Source organism: Meriones unguiculatus, chromosome 20, assembly GCF_030254825.1.
Source record: "Meriones unguiculatus strain TT.TT164.6M chromosome 20, Bangor_MerUng_6.1, whole genome shotgun sequence".
In the NCBI taxonomy this organism is placed as follows: domain Eukaryota; kingdom Metazoa; phylum Chordata; class Mammalia; order Rodentia; family Muridae; genus Meriones; species Meriones unguiculatus.
Window position 1 is genome coordinate 45507848 of NC_083367.1, and position 18576 is coordinate 45526423.

The window sequence follows — 18576 nt, forward strand, 5'->3', positions numbered from 1 at the left end:
TATAACAAAAACCCCTCCCTCCCGTAAGCTGTTTATCTCAGAAATTTTGGTTGTAGGAATGAAAAGCAAACCAATAAACTAAGTTTAAGAGTTAATACATTCAAGAGACTTAGAGCAATTTATACCGATACACTAGTAATGAATGCACAGCAAGCATCTGTACACGAATATATACTAAATTCACATATCAAGTTAATTAACTGTTGAGTGTTAAGTTTTTAGTTATAATTATATCGGAGTACACTATAGTTAGCTGCAGTTGTAATCTCCCTACATAACATTTAAAATGTAAGTAAGAAACTATTCACATTTGCAAACCATATACTGATAAAGGGTTAATATTCCAAATACATGGAGATTTCAAACAGATCAACAGCAAGAAAACAAGTAACTGATTAAGACAAAGGGCCATAACAGCCATATTTAAAAAAGACAACATGGACAGTACGTAGATGAAAAAATGTTCAACATCGGTAATCAGAGAAACATACATTAAAATCGCAATGAAGAACCACTTTACCTCTGTCAGAACAGCCCTTTGCTTATCAAAGACAGAAGTCCATGAGCGTTGGCAAGGATGAGAGAAAGTAATTCACGTACATTGTTGAAGGGAGTGCACATTAGCACCAGATCCTACGCAACACAACATGAGGGGTCCTTAAGGTTGAAAACCACAGCTGTCATGTGACCTCCCAAAGCTCTCACTGGGTATGTACTCCAAGGAAATGAATAAAACATGCCCTCCCGTGTTCACTGCAGGGTTATGTGCAAGGGCCAAAGTGTCTATCAACTAGGTGGCGCAAAAAAAAAAAAAAAAAAAAAGAAGGGAGGGGGTGGGAAGGCAGGCTGTGAGTTAAAAGACTGGAGCTGCTCTGATTTATATAGCGAGTTCCAGACCAGCCAGAGCTACACAGTGAAACCCCTACCGAACCACCCCTCAAACAAAACAAGAAAAGAATTGTATATGTAGTGTAGAAAACAATCCAACCTTAGAAAAAACTGTCATTTGTGACAACACAGATGAGTCTGGAGGATACTGTGTTAAATGAGACAGCTATTGCATTATCTTACTAATATGCAGAACGGAAAAAGTTGCATGTTATATTAGCCAGAGTTCTCCAGAGGAACAGAACATATTATATATATGGGGTGACTTATTAGGATGGCTTACAGGCTGTGTTCAAGCTAGTTCAACAACGGCTGTCAATCAACGGAAGGTCCAAGAGTCCAAATTGTTTATTCCACAAGGGTGGATGTCTCAGCTGCTCTTCAATATGCATCAGAATCCTAAAGTAGGCTTTAATGCCAACGAAGGATGGACTTGCCAGCAAGAGCAACAGCAAGAGCTAAAGCGTCCTTCTTCCACGTCCTGCATACAGGCTGCCACTAGAAGGTATGGACCAGATTAAAGATGGATCTTCCCACTTCAAATAATTTAGTTAGAAAAGAAAAAAGGAAACCCTGACAGGTCTGCCCAGCTGCTTGGGTTTTAGTTAATTCTAGATGCAGTCAGGATGACAACCAGGGACTGAAAGCACAAAGAACAGTTTGTACCAAGGGTAGCAGGTTTATGTGACAGTGACACTGGTCAAAGGGTAGATTTTAGTAATCGGAGGGATGAGCTCGAGAACCCCCGTGGAGCTTTCTGAATGACAATGGCTTCTAAGAGAAGCAGCCTGACATCTTCCAACTGTGCTGAATTTATGTAAAGTGTTGATTTATGTAGAGTGGGGAGAAACATTCTTAATATCCTCAGAGATTTGCTTATTACAAGATGTTCTTAAGCTGAGCAATGGTGACACACTCCTTTCTTTTTCCCTCCCTCCCTCCCTCCCTCCCTCCCTCCCTCCCTCCCTCCCTCCCTCCCTCCCTCCCTTCCTCTTTCCTTCCTTCCTTCCTTCCCTCTTTTGAGACAGGGTTTCTCTGTACAGTTCTGGCTATCCTGGACTCGCTCTGTAGACCAAGCTGGCCACATCCAGCTTGGGGCACTCCTTTAGTCCCAGTATTTGAGAGGCAGAGACAGGCAGATTTGAGTTTGAGGCCAGCCTGGAATACACAGAGTGCCAGGATAGCCAGGGCTACACAGAGAAATCCTGTCTTGAAAAACCAAACCAAACCAAACTAAACCAAAAACAACAACAAACCAAATTCCTCCTCCAAAAAAAACCCCCCAAACAAACAAACAAACAAACAACAACAACAAAAAAAAACAGCTCTCAGAAGTCTTCAGGAGCTGCACTATTTCAGCAGTGTTTTATAATGTGACTGGAATTAAGAAAATGAATACTGGTAAAACAGATTATATGAAATCACAACTATAACTTTATATACAAGGAAAACTCACATTGGTGAACTAATATTGTAGCTATTGCATAAATGTCTAAAACTTGTAAACATATTTTAAAGTGAGAAGAATTTACTTACTGATTATTTTCTACAAATCAGGAAAAGATCATAACTCCGTTTTGTGGGCAGAATAATTTTGTAAGATGTTTGTGAAGTGTGACAATTATACAGAACACTTCACTGCTGCCACTGATAACTTTGGGCTCAATCTTCTCATAAGACTGAGAAGCCACAGTATTTCTAAAGCATTAATATTTATGCAGCTCTTATGATTAGATTTTTTAATAGCAACTACCATTTGTTCTCTGAATTTTAACACACACACATATCAGTTTAAGGGGTCTGGAATTCTTCCTGAGTCGAGTGAATTTAAAGAAACTAATAAATAATTTACTTCTAAGAAGCTGAAAAAGGACCTAGTCAAGGAAGAAAGCTGCTGGACTAAACACTATTCTATTTTCAACTTTAGTCTATAATTTGAGCAAATGATTCTGTATTAATAGACCATCTAAGAAAAGTTGTTGGTTGGGACAACAAAATAGGCAATGTGGTTAACTTTCAGAGTTAGCAAAGTCACAGGACAGTACCATGCAGATTACATAGTGGCCTTCAAATGCTTCCCCAGTTATTGATGGATAATTAATAGTGATCTAGACCTGAGTCCCAGAAAAATTACCTGATGGCAGATGGTTTCTGTTCTACAAAAAAAGGGGGAAGAACACTTATAGGCTTAATAAGTACAAAAGGAACAAAAGTATGTCAACACCTCAGTTTGTACGTGTATATGATTTTAAAAAATGGTAGTTTTATCTCACCCTTCAGTCTCTTTTTCTGTTCTTTTCTTATCATTCAAACCCTAACCAGACATCTAGTCCTAAAAATTCAATTTTGATGATATCATTGCTCCATTTCAGAATTCCATGTGTCTATCATCTATTAAAACCAAAGTCTCCCCTCGGCTCCCAAATCCTTGCATTACTGTGGTTTTATCTCCCTAATCATGGTGACAGGTTCTGACTAAAGCACTCCTATTCTTCAGGGCTTTTGATGTAGCTTCAGCATTGTGCCTATATTCCTTCCCCATAAAAGCCTACCTGATCCTCAGTGCCCATGATGACAGAAATAACACAAACTTCCATCTGCTAAATGCCTACTCTGTGCCAGCATTTCCCAGCATACCGTGCATTAGCTCGTGTAGTCAGTAACTCAGTATAGTAGACATTACCTTTATTTTAACTATGAGAAAAAGCTAAGAACATCCAAGGTCTCACAAAAACAAACACACAGTTTCATTCCAAATTTTACCTTCTAAACCTGGACTGTATTGAAGTGGACTGTCCACTTCAAATATGACTTTTATAGAGAAGTACCTGTCTCTCCAATCAGATGTAACTTGTGATGGTGAGCTATAGTTAGAGAAAGAAAACAGCCCAGACTCTAGACGACACAGCACGCCATCTGTCAAGTACCAGGTTGAGGAGAGGGATTATATTTTGGTTCTAACACTGGATCCTCAGCATTTAGGGATTTGAATTGAGCCTTAAGGTCCTGGCAACACCTTTCCAGACTTTTCCAAGTGATTTGGATTCTAGTCATAAGAGACAAAGTTCACAATCTGTTATATCACAGATGATTGCTTCCTTGGTAATTAGGGAAGATTCTAATTCTGCTTCCAAGTATCCTTTCTTAAACTTTAACACGAGTGGGATTGCTAACATGAACAAGTTTACTTGTTAGTGAAGGCTCCTTAGCATGAGGAAGGGACAGAAGTAATGACTTGCCAATATCATTACATAATCAATTCATTCGATTAGTCTTTTGATTGAAAGTTAAAAATATAATTCTATAGCAATATTACAGTTAATAATAAGAACTCAAAAGTTAGAAAAAAGCAGAGCTCATAGAAAATAAGCTGACATCAAATGTTACATGCCACGCTGCTTTCAAATTTTCTCCTCCTCTGAACGCCAGTAAGCGCTATTTTACCGAAGCCCCTTTCATTTGTAGAAGTCACGAGGGGTACATGCACCAGTGCTCTCTCTCCCGGATGGGCCAGCTGAGATGTCACTCGGGGAGAGGAGACAGCTGACAGATGCAGGAGGGCAGCGCCACAGGGAAGGTGTACAGCACACAAGTCTCCGAGCGCCGGGGCAGTTTGCTGGGCTTCTACACAGCAGCCGGAGCGCTGTCTCACACCGCACCACAGTGCTGACTGGGCCGCACATCTCCACGGCAACTGCTCAGAGGCCTTGGGGAGCTAGGCGGGTGCAGTATGATGTGGCTCTGGGAGCCTGATGTGTCTGTGTGCTATGCAAAGAAAACTATTAAAAGCACCCCATTTTCCACCAACATTCAATAAGCGATAGCTCTTCATGTCTGCCTTCAAGAAGTGTCTTAAGGATCCTGCTATTCAAACCTTTTTTTGGGGGGGTGGGAGTGTGTGCCTTATAATGACCATTTCCCGGCTTCTTCTTGTCAGTCACGTGCCTTTTCCATTTTAACGTCTAAGGATGTTAACTTCTTAAGTAAGCTTTCCTTAATGGACAGTGTTCAAAGACTCTAAGTGGACATGAGGAATTTTTCCTTCATTCCTTCCCAGTGTTCCCACTGCTACTTGTTACCACGTGGAAGAAGGAAAGAGCCCATGGAGCACACTGTTTCCCTCAGCAGCTGTGACTGTTCCAGCAGAGAGAGAGAGAGAGAGAGAGAGAGAGAGAGAGAGAATGTATGTGCCTGTGTGAGACACTGGAGAGACTTCTGAGGTGGTCTCATAAGATATACATTAATGTTAATAAATCATTTTCTTTGTGGTTAATTATAATATTCCCTTACTGATGCTGCAAGAATATCAAGTTCACAGTGAAGAGTTAGATATTTTCAGATTCCCTTTTTCAAAAGCCAGCTCCATATGAGAGGCCATTTGTATGCAGGCAGATGTGCAGCCAGTGGAATTTTAAAAGGATTCTCATAAAAACTATTTAGGTTTTTAGAGACTAGAAGGTTATATTTTCTAAAACTTATAGTACCATAGTTTTATGAGAAAAAAATTTAAAAACTCAATATCCATTTATCAATCTCTGTATAATTGAAAATACTCCATATAAGGGTGAACCCAGGGTAAGCTTTCTTACCTCAGGAGCAAACATGGTCTCATAGGTAGGATTATACTGAACTTCTTTGACAGCAGGGTCAAGGTGAACTCCAGTCTCCAGATCTTCCTAAAACAAAGCCAAATGGACGTTACAAATTTGCTAAGTGAGTATGTATTTTAGGAGCTACATCAAAGTCACACCAGCATTTTAAATGTCTAACAGCTGACTTCATGACTATTACCTTAGTATTAAGCACTAACAATTGTAATAATCAAAGAGTAATGAAACACGTGTGTAGTAATACAATTTAAGACATAAAAAGACATAATTTCTTTTTTCAACATACTAACTTTATTAACTAAATAAGTTAACAGTGCCCAAACACTTCAATGAAGAAGTTCTAGCTTCCTCACGCCATCCGCCATCCGCTGTATCAGCCACCAATGCCTGGAGGCACACTAGGAACCCATGGGGCTCTGCAGCCTGGGAATCAGGTAGGCAATCTTCACACTCCTTCCCATTCTGCATTTTCAAGTCCCCAGTCTCATCCCAGCCCTGCAGCAGACCACCTGTAGCGGCCTGTCTTCCCTTTCAGTTTCCACTCCCTATAGACTCTGCTGACCTTGGTGGTAGAGCCAGCTTTCCTCCTTCAGTGGACCGGCTCAGCCCTCACTTCTAGCCCATCCTCATTCCTTTTAATAGCCTCCAATATCTAGAAACACCTTCCACACAGAACCCCACAGTGGCCACTGGAAAGGAGCTAGGGAGCACTGCCACGGCCGCCACGCTCTCCTATGGAGAGAGCGTTAATTCAGAGCGTGGCTGTTCTGGCAAGGGATCACATCCGAAGAGCGGCTGGAATACAAACAGGCTTTTCATTCCGGAGACAGGCAAGCAGATCTCTGAGCTCAAGGCCAGCCTGGTACAGTGCAAGTTTCAGGTAAAGAAAAGCTTAGGTCCAGATGTGGTGGTACACAACTTTAATCCCAAGCAATGCAGATAAAGTTAGCTTGTAGAAAGAGGAACCCATGTTTGAAAGTGATTTCGAAATGAATGGCAGAAACAGTGATGAATCAGAGAAAGACTTGACAGAATAGGATAAGCCCAAATCTCATGAGAGGAAACAGAAGCTACTTAAGGGGCAATGAGAGAGAGAGGAGGAGGCAATTCTACTGGGACAGTAGTAGAGAGACAGTTTATATACAGAGAACTCAGGTGAAGACAGGATGAACCAGAGAATGAGAAGGAGCCAGGAGATTAGAGCTGTTTGCTTGAGTTAGTTTGAGGCTGAGCAGAGCAATTCAGGGGCTGAAAAGATGAGCCAGGCTGAATAAGTGAGCTGGGAAGGAGTTTGAGCCAGAACAGCTGAGTTGAACCAGCCAGCTACAACCCCAGAAAAAACAAGAAAGAGTGAACTTATTAAGCAGTAACTCTCAGAGGCTGAAAACATGCTAGGACTAGATTGGATCATATGGAGGCTAGAAGCTTCCAGGACTGGGCCTAAATTAGGCAGGAGGAGACAGTAAGCCTCAGAAACAACTGAACCAGGAGAATAAAAGCTACTTTCAGACTCCTAAAAATCCCAGAAAACAAGGAAAGGACCACTCATCTGGACTCCATTGAGAAGTCAGGTGTAATTCTAATATGTCTGTCTGTCTTTATAAGTTGCATGGACTTTTCCCCTTGCAGCTTTTAACATTCTTTCTTCTGTACATTTGGTGTTTTGATTATTGTATGCTGATATTAACACTTGGGATCATAATCATCCAAACCCAGTGAGCACACATCACAGTAAAAACACAATCAAAACCGGTCAGGGAAACATGTTTCACCAGAGCCCAGCAACACTACCACACAGGCCCTAAGAAATGTAACACGGCTGAAGCACAAGACAAAAACTTCAGAACAGCTATCATGAATAAGTTAGAGGTCCTTAAAAAGGATATGAGTAAATCCATTAATAAAACGTGAAAATACAAGCAGTGAATAAACCGAAGAAAACAGTTCAGGACATGAAAGTAGAAATAGAATCACTAAAGAAAAAAAATGAATTTAGGTAAAACTAGAAATGAAAAATTCAGGAAGGCAAGTAAAAACCTCAAGAGGTAGTAAGCCTCAGCAACAGAATACAAGAGATTAAAGAATCTCAAATATTAAAGACAGAATAAAACAAATGGACACCTCAGTCAGAGAAAATGTTAAATCAAAAGAATCCAGGCACAAAACATCCAGGAAATCTGGGACGCAGAAAGACAAAAATCTATGAAATACAGGATTAAAGGAAGGAAAAGAAACCCAGGTCAAAAGCACAGACAATATTTTCAACAAAACCATAGAAGAAAATTCGGAACACCAAATAGACTGGATCAGAAAACAAAAAACAAAACAGCAACAACAACAAAAAAAACCAAAACCAAAACCAAAAACTCCTCACAACACATAATCAAAACACTAAACATTTTTTTTTAGGAGATCACATTTACCCTGATACTTAAACCATATAAAGACCTAACAAAGAAAGAGAATTATAGACTAATTTCCCTTATGAACACAGAAACAAAAATTCTCAATAAAATACTTGCAAACCAAATATAAGGACATATTAAAAAGTTCATGTAGCCGGGTGTGGTGGTACACACATGTAATCCCAGCATTCAGGGAAACAGAGGCAGGTGGGTCTCTGAATTTGAGGCCAACCTGGTCTACAAAGCGAGTCCAGGACAGCCAAGGCTACACAGAGAAACTCTGTCTCAAAAAACCAAAACCAAAACCAAACAAATAAAAAAGTCATCTACCACGATCAAGGAGGCTTCATCCCAGAGATGCAGGAATGGTTCATCATACATAAATCAATAAATGTAATCCACCACATCAACAGACTGAAAGACAAGAGCCACATGATCATCTCTTTAGATGCAAAAAAGGCCTTTGACAAAATCCAACACCCTTCAGGATAAAAGTCCTGGAGAGATCAGGGATACAGGGATATACCTCAACATAATGAAGACAATTTACAGCAAGCCCTTAGCCAACAGCAACCTAAATGGAGGGAAACTCAAAGCAATTCCACTAAAATCAAGAAGAAGACAAGGTGTGTACTCTCTCCATATCTATTCAATTTAGTACTTGAGTTCTTCCCTACAGCGGTAAGACAGCTGAAGGAAATCAAGGAGACGCAAATAGGAAGGGAAGAAGTCAATGTGTCTTTATTTGCAGATACAGCTGATAAACACTTCCAGCAAAGTAGCAGGATACAAATTATATACCAAAATCAGTCAGGCTTTCTATATACAAATGACATGGACTGAGAAAGAAATACCTTATTGCTTATTCAGAGAAGCAATATCTCTTCACAATAGCCTCCATAAAAATATCTTGGGGTAACTCTAACCAAGCCAGTGAAAGCTTGTATAATAAAATTTTAAGACATTAAAAAAAGAAATTAAAGAAGATATCAGGATGGAAAGACCTCCCACACTCATGGAACGGTAGCACTAATACAGTAAAAATGGCCACCCTACCAGAAGCAATCTATAGCGTCCATATAATCCCCACCAAAATTCCAACACAAGTCTTCCCAGAAATTAAAAGGACAATTTTCAGCTTCATATGGAAATGCAAAACACCCAGGATAGATAAAACAATTCTGAATAATAAAAGAACTGTTGGAGGAGTCACTGTCCTCCATTTCAAATTGTACTACAGAACTATAGTAATTAAAGCAGTATTAACATAAATCCTGATCAATGCAATAAAACTGAATACTAAGATGTGTCAAGACACCTAGTTTTTCATAAAGAAGTCAGGAATACACGGTGGAAAAAAACAAACAAAGAAAAAAAACAGCATCTTCAACAACTGGTCAAACTGGATGGCTTCATGTACAATAATGTAAATAAATCCATACTTATCATCCTGCACAAAACTCAGCTCCAACTGGATCAAAGACCTCAGTGTAGGGCCAAATAGAACGAATCTTATGGAACAGAAAGTGGGGAATAGCCTTGAACTCATTGGTACTGGAAATGACTTTCTGAAGAGAACACTTTTAGCACAGGCATTAAGAACAACAATTAATAAATGGGATTTCATAAAACTGAAAAGCTTCTGTATGTCAAAGGGGCACCATCATTAGAGTAGCAGCCTACAAAATGAAAAAAGATTCTTACCAATTACACAGCTGATAGAGGGCTAATATTTAAAATTACAAGAGAACCCAAAAAGAATCAGACATCAAGAAAGCAAGCAACCCAATTAAAAAATAGAGTACAGATATAAACAGTATTCTCAAAAGAGGAAACAAATGGTTAGGCCATACTTAAAGAAATGTTTAATATCCTTAGTCATCAGGGAAATGCAAATCAAAACCACTTTGAGATTCCATCTCACACCAGTCTGAGTGGCCAAGATCAATACAACAAATGACAGCTCTTGTTGGCTCAGGGGTACACTTCGTTGCTGGTGATAGTGCACGCGCTATAGAAATTGGTGTAGTGTTTCCCCAGGAAGCAGGGAATTGATCTACCTCAAGATCTAGTTATACCATTCTTGGACAGATACTCAAAGGACTCTATATCCTATTACAGAGACCCTCGCACTCTATTTATAATAGCCTGAAATTGGGAACAGACTACACACTGATAAAAGATGAATGGATAAATTATGGCACATTTTCAAAATGGAATGTTATGAAGCTGTCAAAAAATGAAATCATGAGATTCACAGGGAAATGGATGTAGCTAGAAAAACAAAAAACAAAACAAAATAAAAAACAAAACAAAAAACCTTAGACATCTTTAGCCACCAAATAAAACCTCCAGTGCCAGGAATGAATTGCATCTAGTCAAGCTGTTGGTGAAAGGGACCTCATGGAAACCCCCGAACAACTCAGACTACTGCCAAAGTTATTGGTTATTCTCCACAAACTGATGGTAAGGCCCTACTGCTGGAGACAACACCTACGTAACTCACTGGACAGGGAAAAGTCAGCTGCTGCCTACTTAGAGCCTTCACCCCTAATGGCTAGTGTTCATGGTACTGACAGGTACTGTGCATGCTAGCAGAAGAGAATGGGACACCCCAACCTAGCTACAAATCCTTCTATCTGCATTGGTGACCTCCCTGAAAGAAACACTTGTGCAACAGTGGCACAGACCGTGGGAGTAACCAACCATCCCGTCTGCTTGGTAGTAAGGCCCATGGAACGCATGCCTGACACTGCGTGAGTGGCCATGAACCTGCGACTTGCTAGGCCATGGGCCTGGGAGAAAGGTATGTAATAACATTCTCCTATCATCACAGATCACTGTCTTGCCCAGCCATCATCAGAGAAGCTTCCTCTTGGAGAAGATGGGAACAATACACAGAGAGTAAGAGACCTTGGAACACTCAATCCTAAATGGGGTACCTCCATCAAATCCCTCCCCTCAGGGGTCAGGAAATTCTGAGGAAGAGTAGGTGGAAAGACAGAGAAAGTAAGAGCCAGTGGGGATGAAAGACATCAAGGAAATAGGGCCTTCTGGACACAGCAGGGCTGATGCACTTATGAACTCATAAAGACTGTGTGTATGTGCAGTATGTACAGGGCCTCCAAAGACTAAGGCAGATAAGGTCCTGGTGCTGAGGGGGGATGTGGACATAAGGCCCCATCCTTAACCCAGAAGCTATTCCCAATTGATAACCACCCATAAAACATAGTTTTCTCCAATGGGTCTCACTAGGTATACGACTACTCTTAAGGGCAGGCACCGTGCCCCGCTCTAGGCTACCAACACAAAATGAACTCAGTGGCATTTCTGAGGGTTCTTTGTAGCATAATGTGTTGTCTGGACTTCACCCCCTCATCCCCCCCCCGAAAAAACCGTACAAAACTTTGTGTTTCTGATCTTGTTATAGGATTTCTATGTGTGTGAATGTGTGTCTCTGGGTCTGTATGTTTCCTGAGTTTTGTTTTTTTGTTTTTTTTCATTTGTTTTGTCCTATTCTGGGTTGTTTTTATACTATTTTTATTATTTTATCTAATCTACCTAATTCTATCTAATCTAATCTATTATTACTATTGTTATTATAGATGTGTTTTGCTTTCTAATGAGAGAAAGGTGTGTGTGTATTTGAGTGGGTGGGGAAGATCTGAGGAGCTGAGGATCTCCTGATATATGCACACCCCACTTCTGCTGTATTGCTATAATGGATGCTAAAACAACAAAACAAAACAAAAAACCCCAGCAAGTATTTGATGCTTTTTCTGCCTTCCATGCTGTTACTGCCCGCATCACAGACATCCCGCCCTGTTACTACCCCTCATCACAGAATCATAGACATCCTGCACTGTTACTATCCCTGCATCACAGACATCCCCCGTTACTACCCCTCATCACAGACATCCCGCACTGTTACTACCCCTCATCACAGACATCCCACACTGTTACTGCTTCTGTATCACAGACATCCTGCCCTGTTACTAGCCCTGCATCACAGACATCACGCACTGTTACTAGCCCCACATCACAGACATCCCGCACTGTTACTAGCCCTGCATCACAGACATCCTGCACTGTTACTACCCCTGCATCACAGACATCCCGCACTGTTACTGCCCTTTGTATCACAGACATCCCGCACTGTTACTGCCCTTTGTATCACAGACATCCTGCCCTGTTACTGACCTGCATCACAGGCATTGACTTTGTTACGTGATAAGTCACCTTCCCATTTCCCCTGACCTTCTCCCTCCTCCTGCTACAGAAGGAAATTTTCTTTTTCTGCCTGTAGTCTTACGAATGTTTTATTTTTCACGGAATTTGTAATGCATTATTTATTGCACATGGCTTTTACTTATGTTTTATATCTTTACTGTCTTGTAGAATGCAGGGCAGGCAGCACATGTCAATAACTATTTGTTAAATTAAAACGATGAAAGAGAATGTAAATCCACAGAGAAATTATGTAGAATAAGGTTGACTAACAGTCACTGGGTTTGGCACAATTTCTGCTGAAGTGATTCTAGCACCAAGACGGACTGCGGAAGCCAGAGGCAGAGAGCATTGCTGTGATTCAGGGTGTGCAAAACAGCACAGCAATGCTTTTCACTAAAGAATTAAAAAAAAAAAAAATGACAAAACCACAACAAATAACAAAAAACCCCAGAAGAGAGGGGGCACCAGATGGAAGGATTTCCAGAATACAATGCTTTTTTTTTTCCTCCTTAAGAAAAAAACCAAGTCAAAGACAGTCATAGTGCTATAGGAAAAGAGACCAGCAGAAAGAAACACAGGACAACATGGGAATGGCAGGAGGTGGCTGGGGCATTTCTGGAATCCCACCACTGGGGAGGCAGGGTGGTAGGATTGTGAGTTCAAGCCAACCTGACTACACAGAAAAAAGGAAGAGAAAAGGAATGAGGGGCTAATTAATGGTATCTTATCCAAGAAGAGGGAAGAGGGAACAGAACCCAGGATAGAGCTGAAAGCATTGTGAAGAGGGCTTTTAGAGATTACAAAGGTGAGATGCTGCCAATCAAAATGATCTTTTGAATTCCTCTGTGTAGTTAAGGTGGTAAGACATGTACAGCAACGGTAGATTTACACATTCAGCAGATGCTGACCATGTGCCTGCTGTGTCAGGCACGGTTCTGGGCCTACAGAAATAGATAAAGCTGCCTGCCTTTATACAATTTGTTCTAGTGGGAAAGAAAGACAGCAACCTATACAAGAAACAAACATAGCTTGCTATAAGAAGATAAATACCATGAGAAAAGGACACTCACAATACAAAGCTGTTAATACCGGGGTAGTAGTTATATAATCTTTTGGGGTAAGAGGCAGAATGCAACCTTTCGTTTTATTTCTTAGCACTGCTCATGTTCTTGTTTTGAGAAAGGCTCAGAACTTGCCACCAGGCTAGGCTGCCAGCTGGTGAGTCCCAGAGCTCTCACCTCTCTCTCCTTCCCCAGTCTTGTGCTTGACTGGAGGTGCTCACCAGCATAGCTGGCTTCTTCTTGGGTGAGGGGGTATGTCTGTGAGGCAGGCACTTTACTAACTGAGCTATGTCCCCAGCCTATCTCATATGATCTTCAAATCATTCCTGTGAGTCAAGTTATAAGCCAGATTAAGTCATTCCCACCAATGTATGACCAGAACTAATGACAGACAACAGGGGAAGAGGTTAAAGCAATGACATGAGGAAGCGAGCAGCAAGACGGCTCAGAAGGTGAAGGTAAGCCTGATAACCTGAGTTTGATCCTGGGGACCTATGAGGTGGGAGAGAAGCAGTTCCTGCACTTGTTCTCTAACTTCTACATGGGCACTAACCTGCCCCCAACACACACACACACACTAAACACAAGGGTTAGAGATGCAGCTTTGAACCAGGCAGATGGCATCACAATCCAAAGCCAATCATATCACAGGACCCATCCAGCGTGCACAACAATTTCCTGTGACTGAACGACCATCACTACTAAACAGCTGTTGATGTCACCTGATGAACTGCTGGCCTGAGAAACTAAGTGTTCGCCTCCACTGCCACTCAAAATCCTTATTCCTTGCTCTGTTGTGGATGAGTTTCCAGTGAGAAAGTTCAGGGGAACCTTGAAAGCTTGTTTGGAGGTTCTGGCAGGGAGAACAGCTACTCCTATATCATTGACCCAAGACTGGTCCTCTTCTACTGTATTCTGAGAAAGTGCCTTCCCGTGTACAGCTTTGGAAGGAACGACTGCCTAGCCAGTCAGATCAGCTGAATCAACAATGTTGTAGTCAGATCACCCTCACATTAAAATAAAAAAAATAAATAAAAAGTTCATGTGGGTGGCTCTGGCTAAGGCCAAATTAGAATGTTGACCTGAAAGGGAGCTGAGTGACTGGGAAACTCGAGTTTCACTTTCTGATGGTGGGTGTGGGTGGGTACACTCTTTACAGCAACACTCTTATGGGAGGGGGCTGAAAAGCTAGGAAAACTAAAGATAAACCATATAAGTTGTCTAGTTCAACCTCAACTTGATACAAGTTAATTGGCAGAGAGGAAGAAAATGCCTCCATGAGATCAAGCTGTAAGGCATTTTTAAATTAGTGATCAATGGCAGAGGGCCCAGCTCTTTTTGGGTGGTGCCATCCCTAGGCTGGTGGTCCTAGAAAGCAGGCTAAGCAAGCCACAAGGAGCAAGCAAGTTAGCAGCATTCCTCCTTAGCCTTTGCATCATCTCTTGCTCCAGCTTCCTGCCCTGTGTGAGTTCCTGCTTTCACTGCTTTTTATGATGAACTGTTATATGGAACTGTGAGGAGATAAACCCTTTCCTCCCAAAGTTGATGCTGCTCATGTGTTTGATCACAGCTATAGTAATCCTAGCTAAGACAATATATAGTAGTCTTTTCCCTGATTAGAGCTAACATTGGAGCCTTGAGACAATGTTAAACCCATCACTGTAAAGGTAAAAACATTATATAAACTAAACAAAACCAAAATTAAATACCATAACCTCTTAATAGTCGACCCCTAGAACAAGCTATCTAAAAGAACAACTGGCTTTGCCACCTTCCTACCTCCTCAGTGGACTTTATTTGGTATGGTTGTTAGCACCGCTTATAGTGCCCAGGCTGCCAGATCTTTCCAGGTAAGAGCATTAAAGATTCTAAACCTGAATTACCTTGAACAGAGTATGGGGAGACACCAACTTTTAACTACACAGTGCAAGCTAAAACATTAACCTCTCATAATAACAACAATGGCAAGCAATAAACAAGAGACCATACCTTTCAGTGTCTGAAATTAGAGAATGAACTGAACAACCCTGCAGAAAAAGGGCAGCTGCTTTAAATTTAACTAGGTAAATGTGAGCAGTGCTGCAACTTCCTTAAATCTCAGGAGGACTCCAGTGCCAACCAGGCATGCAATAGAATTACCATGGAATTACAAAGGATTTCCAGTTTCAATTCGCTGCAAAAAATTAAAGTGCAGTAACTGAAGGGCACACGATGGGTCAAATAAATTTGAATAGTTTAACTGATGACTTAAATATGAGACTAAACAAAATTCACTGTTAGGTCCCTTTCACATTTCTTCTGGTGTACAAGTAAGACCTCAGACATGAAAATACTATGTAAACTAAACGGATCAGAAGTTTTAGTCATTATTATGCGGTTCCTATCAACTTATGACATATTTTCCTCTCAGGAATGAGAAATGATTAAATTTCCCAAAATAAAGAGTTTGAATGGCTGAAGTACTAGAATACAAATTTGGATATATGGATCTCTGAGCGAGGCCCTTAACAGATGTACAGGGAAAACGGAATTTAATTGAAGTTCATGAATATAAGCATTCCAACCAAAAAGAAATTAAAGTTATGCTACAAGTCTAAGAGGAAGAATTTATATTTTACTCAAGTTGGCTATGCTAAACAAGGATTTCACTGGAGGAAAGTAATGGTCATTGTCTGAAATGGCTGTTTTTAATTTTACTATGTATTTTTTTTATTTCTTTAACTTTCTATAAAGCTTGTTGTTTTTTGTTGTTGTTGAGACCTGCTTATGCCTCCTGAGAGTGCCAGTATACCAGCATGATAAATAATTCTTGCAATCCAGTAAGGCTTATCACTAAAGTCCAGGCTGACCCTGAGCTCCTGGTCCTCCTACCTCGTCCTCAGGTGTGGGAATTACAGATGTGTGCCACCATATCCAGCCCAGCATACCAGACGTATAAAGTAGTGATTTCTGATGTACAAACAGGACAATGTTTAATAACGAGAACAAAATGCTCAATTATTACTATGTACATATACATGGAGTTCCAGAATCGGAGAACAGAGCTAAAGCAAAATGTAATGAAGAAAACTGTGAACTTCCCAGAAATACTGAAAGAGCCACACTCCAAAGAAATCTATCTGCTGCTAAAGAAACTTAACAGGATTCTAAGTGGAAAAAGAATAAAAAGAAAGCCATAAGTTTATTTCATAAATTAAAAAAAAACCCAACAAAACCATATGTTAAATAAGAGAGGGTATGTATACATATGCTGTCAAAAGAAAGAAAAAAATTACTTTTAAGGAAAACTAGATTCATTAGAAAAATGAATTTTTTTTCGGTCTGTTAAAAGTAACGACTGAGTAAGAGAAAACACCTTAAGTGAGCTGAAAGGAATTCTCAGCTAAGGAAACTGAACCTAGTAAAATTATCCCCCAAGAAAGAGCATCAAACGTGAACACTGTAAAGATAAACGAGAAGCGTGATCACTCGCCATCACCAGCCACTATACAAAAAGGCAGTCTAAAGAAAGCACTACGACAGAAAGCAGGTACCTCTGCTGCTAAGATGCAAGAATGCCTGTCACTCACAGCTGCCTTGTGGTGTGCATGTGTGCACGCATGCCAAACACAGTCTTCAAATGGTGGGGATGCGAGGAAAATTGAAATAGGGGTTGTACTGCTTAGAAGGTGAAGGGACTGAGTAACTCAGACATGTCGTTTCTAGGGTAACCACTTCATAGAAACTGGGTGGATGATCTGTAAATGACAGATAATGAACACACTGACTAAGAAAAATCATCGAGAAGCACAAATGTCTGCCCTGCTTTATGCCTTTCTCCTACTGTATGTCGTAGTACATCTAGTCTTATACATATAAAAAATACCCTTTTTAAAAAGCAAGAAGGCCGCACCTCACTGGCTTTGTCACCTTCTTTACGTTTTAGATGAAATGGGTGCACGCATGTGTTTATGGGCTAAGGATGTAGCTCAGGTGACAGCCTGCTTCCTTAGCACACATGAAGTCTTCGTGTGGATGGAATGGTGGCATAAATCTATAATCTCAGCACTTTTGGATTAGAAATTCAAGGTCATTCTTGGCTTCATAGTGAGTCTGAGGTCAGCCTGGGATATCTAGGTCCTGTCTGCAAACAAACAACCCAAAATAGCTTCTTATAACTGGTTTTCTTTGGCTCATGGGGCAAGTTCATAGTTACATGTATATCTCCCCCTCAACCCCTGCCCCCGAGACAGGATTTCTCTGTGTAGCCCTGGCTGTCCTGGACTTGATTTGTAGACCAGGCTGGCCTTCAATCCACAGAGATCCACCTGCCTCTGCCTCCCCGAGTACTGGGATTACAGATGTACACCACTACACCTGGCTTATAAATCTTATCTTTTGTGCCTAGTGTTTAATGTAGATGCATTAAGGGACTGTTGTATCATGTAACCTGGGTTAACAAGCATTATTTTGTGATCTAGCACAAGGGTTGGCAAACTCCAGGGTATGGGGAAAATTTAGCCCACAGACTGTATTTTGTACTAACAAAATTAGAATGGTACTCACAGTCTTAAAGAATTGATTCAAAAGAAATGAACAACAATAACAAAAAAGACGACAGAAATTATATGTGGCCAATAGTGTAAAATACTTATAATTTGCTCCTCTATTGTAATTTGCTAATTTATTACATGATCAGTTCTTTTTTTTAAACCTTTAATTTCTCTCTGTGTGTGTGTGTGTGTGTGTGTGTGTGTGTGCAGGCGCACGTGGCAGCCAGAGGTCGACATCAGTCTTCTTACTCAATCATGCTTCACTTTATTTTCTGGACAGGTTTCGCACTGACCCCGGAGCTCACTGATTCAGCTGTACTGGTGAGTTAGGGAGCTAAGGAATGAGTTGGCCCCTGACCTCCACGTGGGTGCTGTGATTTGCACTCTCTCCCCCACCCCCAAAAGAAGCAATACAACAGAACATACATTTTTTTTGACCAAATACTCTCAGTCATGTGAACATCAGTCAAACTGATAACGTGTATTTGCATGCTTCACAATTCTTTCTAGTCATGTGCAATGATATTTACTAATATGATCTTTTCTTCTCCCATGCACATAAGCAAATGCTGGTTTACACTGCTCATCTCTATGACAGAACCCAGAGAGCTGGGGATCTAGCTCAGCTCTGAACGAACCTCTGGTATGTTAGAGGTTGATTCCACCTCGTTGTCTTTACTTACTGAACTTGTAATTAGGAGGCTGAAATAAGAAAGACAACTTCCTCCTTGCCAGTGCCTGCTCAACTCAAATCTGATTCTCAACGTCCATACTTGGTCAAGCCTTTTTTAGTTTTTCTAGTATCTTACTGAATTTCCTTTAATCTCATGTACAAGGCATTGGAGATATA

At 40.7% G+C, this 18576-nt stretch overlaps 1 protein-coding gene across 1 annotated transcript in view; it reads right to left on the minus strand.

The window, feature by feature from the left end:
- Cdc40 (cell division cycle 40) overlaps positions 1-18576 on the minus strand; it is a 49819-nt gene that overhangs the window by 27957 nt on the left and 3286 nt on the right. Inside the window, exon 2 of the mRNA XM_021648658.2 lies at positions 5478-5564. Within this exon, the coding sequence (XP_021504333.1) occupies positions 5478-5564 (87 nt within the window). The remainder of the gene's footprint in view (positions 1-5477; positions 5565-18576) is intronic.